Genomic DNA, 6,000 nt, shown 5'->3' with positions numbered 1-6,000 from the left:
TATATATATATATATATATATATATATATATATATATATATATACATGTAACAATTACTAAAAGTATTAAAAGAAAGCAATGTTAAAAGCCTGGCTGTCTTGAAATATTTTTATAAATTCATGTTCTAAGAAATTTCCTATAATTTCGATTTCTGAAGTTTCTTGAATTTTTTTAGCTCCAAATTCTTGCAAATTTAAATATTCATTGCATTCACTGCGTTCAATTCTTCATAAATTTAAATATTCATTGCATTCACTGCGTTCAATTCTTCATAAATTTAAATATTCATTGCATTCACTGCGGAACAGATTTTAATGTTTAAATAATAAACACTATTAATTCGTTGAGGGCAATATTTTACATTTTTGTTTGCAGCAGTCTCTCATTCACACTCACCTCTATTTTCATTAATGATAATTTAATAATAGCTATATAACTTTGATACGAGACACAATTGTCAAGAATATTATCGGTTTCCGGAGTTTGTTAAATTAATATTTTTGATAAAATGAGAATTTTTTAATATACAGGTATAATTTTTAAGTGATTTTGTGTTGAATGAATGCATGCTATTACACAAAATAGCTGTATAACTTTGATACGAGACACAATTTCAAGAATATTATCAGTTTCCGGAGTTTGTTAAATGAATATTTTTGATAAAATGAAAATTCTTTAATAAACAGGTATAATTTTTTTTTTAAATGAAGAAGTGATTTTGTTGGTATGGCTACTTGGAACACTATAAGCCTTACAATAATAACTATGTGCTCGCTGCTATTTCTAGCATGCTAAACAAGATAGTTTTTAATGAGCTTTCATTTATATATAATATGCGAGTGAAAAAGAAAATTTAGCAGCAAAGGCAGAACAGCAGAGAGAAAGATGGGCAACTGAATCAGATGAAACCAGGGCAAAGTGACTGAAACAGATGCCTGAGTATGCCCGGAGATGTAGACATAATTCTGTTTTCACTATACATGACTGACTTGTTAGGGTATCTTGAGAGGAGAATATTCTACTTCAAAATAATGGTGTCGATGCAACACTAAAGACTTCTTTTCTTTGCGATAATGTTGAAGTAGTGGAGCTGACAACCAATCTAAGACTCCTTACAGAAAGTCATTCTGATGAAAGAGAGTTTGCTAATTACCTTCTTGACGTAGGAAACTGTAACATTTCTGTTGAACAAAGCCTAGGTGAATTCAAAATGAAACTACCTAATGACACTTGCCTTGAATGTGGTACTCTTTCAGATTTACGTGATTTTGTATATGCTGGCCTCGAAAATAACTTCATAAACCCTGTGTGGCTTGCAAATTGAACCATCGCTACTCTAACAAATGAAGCAGCACAATTTATGAATGATTTTCTGTTGACCAGGATCCCTGGTGAACGAAAAATATACAGAAGTTCAGATACAGTTAAGGGAACTCTGTACTCAATTGGGTTCATCAAGAAACTTACATCATCAGGGTTTCCACCACATGTTCTCAAACTGAAGAAAAAATGATGCATAATGCTTCTGAGAAAATTAGATGCTACTAATGGACATTGCAATGGCACACATTACATCACTGCCAGTTTACATGAGGCTGAGGTTGCTTCTGGTCCTTATGCAGGATCAACTCTGCTAATCCAAAGAATACCACATGTATTTCAAGGAATGGAATTTCCATTTTCATTTACATGGAAACAATTTCCTGTCAAGCCAGCTTTTGCCTTGACGTGCAACAAGGCACAAGGACAGACTTTTGAACAAATTGGAATATATCTTCCGACACAATTCTTCTCACATGGTCAGCTGTATGTTGCATTATCTGGAGTTCAAAAGAAGGCTAATGTAAAAATATTGGCTGAGAGAAATGGAAACTGTATGATTGCTGACAATTGTGTCTACGAGGAGATACTACTTTAAAGCAAAAACTTTAGCAAGTTTCAGTAAATAGAATTAACACAAAAATTATATATAAAGTAACATATATTTGTGTGGAATTAAATTGTTTTGGCATATTTCAGCACATGCCGAATGAATGATATCGTTATATTAGATCATTTTGAATTTGGGTATATTTGAAAAAGGAAATGTCATTCCCATGTGTCCTCACAGCACCAGACTTTTGTGTGTGTGTGTGTGTGTGTGTGTGTGCGTGTGTGCGTGTATCCCTCCCTCCCTCTATCGATGCACACCTATGTAAGTTCTACCAATTATCAATGATAAATAGATATAACAGATTATGACTGATAAAATAATGAAAGCAATATGTACTAAGCAAGGGAGCACTAGAAATAATTAGATGTAAAATATAAAAATTATTAGGATTGGGAATCAAATGTGGATATATTATCGAGTGGTTAGCAGTAAACCATCCGGAGGGCAGTCTTCCTGCTAGTACACATAAGTTAATACAACATATATAATTGGTTACTATTAAAGTTTTGTACCACCATTCCCATGCAAAGTGCAGGTGTAACACAAATACGACCTACAGGTGAGTAAAAACAATATATCTCTCCCTCTGTCTGTCTGTCTCTTTCGCTCTCTCTTTATCCATATTATATTACATAATATTTTATAATCATAACCAAGTAATTCAAGTAATATAAAATGGCCTTGCACACATTGATCAAATTCCACTCACATAGTATTGGTCAAATTGAGGCAATTGTGGAAAAGATTTGTCCAGTTGACCAAAGTACTATACAGTCTAAACACTGAACTATGTCACTGCAAAACAAAATAACTATGCAGTTACAAACCTATTCTCACCTAACTCAGGATTTAAAAAACTGATGGGACCACACTTGCTGTAACAAATAACACTGTACTCAATATATATTAGGGGAATACAAAGGGGACTGAGAGAGAGAGAAAAAGGGTTATTTCTAGGGCTGCCAGTGAATGGAAAGTCTCAATTTCGATTCCTGATTACAGCATTTTTATTTTCATTCTCCCATCATTACATCACTATTCTCTTTCGCTGATGTGAAAGATGTGGACACATTACTGAATCTCGTTTATTCTTTTCCTGAAACACACTCAGGCTACGTAAGAAATCAATATCCATATATATTTATAAACGTACACATACACACATGTATACAGATTCTTATATACATATATATTTACATATAGTAATATACATACATACATACACACACATATATATATATACACAGATATATATATACAGATATATCTACATATATATATATATATATATATATATATATATATATATATATATATGCATACATATATACATACACACATATATGTATGTATATACACATACATATATGTATACACACATATGTATACATACACACACACATATATATATATATACATATACACATATATATATACACACATACACATATATAAATACATATATATCCATACACAAATATATATACATACAAATACACCCTTCACCCCCATATGTATATGTGTGTCTGTGTGTGTGTATATATATATATATATACATATATATACACACACACACACACACACACACAAAACATTGTCCATTCAACAGACTATATTTCTGCTATAAAAACAAAAGCACTCACACTCACACACACACACACACACACACACACACACACAGAGACTGGGACAGACACAAAACAAAACCTGTTTCTGTGCTTCATCAAAACAAATCATTATTAGATATCTTTTTCTTTTTTTGTTGAATTATCAATAAAAAAAAAAAACGATAATAAATTGCAATATTACAGATTACTAATAAACATGTTTTCTTTTTTTTTTTCCTCTTCTTCTTTTCTTTTGCTTGTGTGTTTTTTTTTATTTTCAGTTTTTCCTTTCTTTGTGCTACTCCACCTATTATCATTTGTTGATGAGGAAAATGTTTTACTCACAAAAGTTTTCCAGTGATTTTACTATTATTGCTATTGTTACTACTACTACTACTACCACCACCAATTATTATTATTATTAGGTAATCATTATTATTATTATTATGATTGTTATTAGGTAATCATTATTATTATAATCATTAATATTATTATTACTATTATTATTATCATTAATATCATTATTATTATTACAATTATTATTATTGTTACAACTATTGCTATTATCATCATCATCATCATCATTATTATTATTATAATTATATCATTATTACTATTATCATTGTTACAAGCATTTCTATTATTATTGTTATTAAGAAATCATCATTGTTAAAGTTATTATTATTAATATTTCTATTACTACCACCACCACCACTACTACTACTACTACTACTACTACTACTACTACTACTACTACTACTACCACTACTGTTTTGTTTGTTTTAATATTTAGTTTACAGTGGGGGTGGTGGGGAGAAGTGTGCGAGAAGAGGAGTGTGAAGAAGAGAGTAGTGGGTGGAGTGTGTTTGTGCAAGGGGAGGAGAGGATAGTTTGTTATAAAATTAAAAATTAACATCCATTAATGTTTCATGATTTCAGCTAAAAATTCCAGTTGATTAAAAGAGACATTTAAGCTGACATTTAAAATGGTATTTTTTTTTAAATTCTTTGTTTTATTTGCCTTGTTCTCCATTTAATAATAATAATAAAAAAAAAAAACAAATTTATAGCCACTATCATTTACACACACACACACACACACACACACACACACACACACACACAAACATATGCACACACTCTGATATACATATATTCAACAGCACAGCTTGAGATATAGTATAATACCAGGATGAGCCAGCAGGGGGTACCTCTATGTGGGCATTCAACCTACTAGAAATAGAAGCCAAATTTCCCTTTAAGTACAATTTTTTCATTTGATTTTAGTGTTTAAAGTGGCTATATTGGCCCATATATTCTACCTGTTGCATATTCAAACTGGCCAGATCCAACCTCACGCACCTACCCTACAATGTCATTCTAAGAGTAATCAGCCACGTCATTAAACTCTTGAAGCTACAAGATAATGAACAATTAATTCAAAACAATGTGAATAAACAAGGATTTAGTTTTGAAAAGGAAATCTGAATGCTAAAGGGTTAAAAAAAAAAAAGGACATGTTGGATAATGTAGTGCTAGTTACACAATTACTAAAGAAAAGATAAGATGGCCCCAGTTGGAAGGCTTTTAATCATGGGTCTGTTTAATCGGGTTAATCTGGGATTCAACAACAACATGTAGAATTAAGAAAAGCACAAACAACACATGATGTTGATTCCCTTTCCTGTAAACATCATCCTGTAATGCACTGGACACATCATGAATGATGTTTCCTGGGGCTATTTGGTGTTTAGGGTCTTTCAACCTCAGATACCCTCACTTAGAGAACCCAGTCAGGGTTGAACAAGCCCCAGCTTGAGTCCAGTTAGCAGTACCTCTGCCAAGGCTCACCCTTTCTGATCCACAGCCAGCTTGTGGCAATCTCTGCTACCTCCACAGCCAACCTGATGATGCTCTGCAGACAGGCGCTGTATCATGTAAGCTCTGGAGAGGGACTAACCTGCAACCACCTCTGTAAATAAAGACCGACTCTTGATATATCAATTCTCCATCTGAGTATAAGTACATCTGTATTTACTGTTTTACTTGTTTCAGTCATTTGACTGTGGCCATGCTGGAGCACCGCCTTTAGTCGAGCAAATCAACCCCACGACTTATTCTTTGTAAGCCTAGTACTTATTCTATCGTTCTCTTTTGCCGAACTGCTAAGTTACGGGGACGTAAACACACCAGCATTGGTTGTCAAGCGATGTTGGGGGGGACAAACACAGACACACAAACACACACACATATATATATATATATATATATATATATATATATATATATATACATATACATATACATATATATACGATGGTCTTCTTTCAGTTTCCGTCTACCAAATCCACTCACAAGGCTTTGGTCGGCCCAAGGCTATAGCAGAAGACACTTGCCCAAAGTGTCATGCAGTGGGACTGAACCCGGAACCATGTGGTTGGTAAGCAAGCCACTCCTGT

The 6,000-nt window shown here is 32.8% G+C and overlaps 1 protein-coding gene across 1 annotated transcript; it reads left to right on the top strand.

Moving 5' to 3' along the window:
• The first annotated feature begins 1,520 nt into the window (after positions 1-1,520).
• On the top strand, positions 1,521-1,919 carry LOC106882387 (ATP-dependent DNA helicase PIF6). The gene has a single exon (XM_014933049.1). It carries the CDS (start codon positions 1,521-1,523, stop codon positions 1,917-1,919), a length of 399 nt encoding a protein of 132 aa, XP_014788535.1.
• The last annotated feature ends 4,081 nt before the right edge of the window (positions 1,920-6,000 follow it).

The sequence above is a fragment of the Octopus bimaculoides genome, chromosome 25 (genome assembly GCF_046866305.1).
Source record: "Octopus bimaculoides isolate indiv1 chromosome 25, ASM4686630v1, whole genome shotgun sequence".
NCBI lineage: Eukaryota > Metazoa > Mollusca > Cephalopoda > Octopoda > Octopodidae > Octopus > Octopus bimaculoides.
The sequence above is the reverse complement of the archived record's forward strand: the minus strand, read 5'-3'. Positions and strand labels throughout refer to the sequence as shown.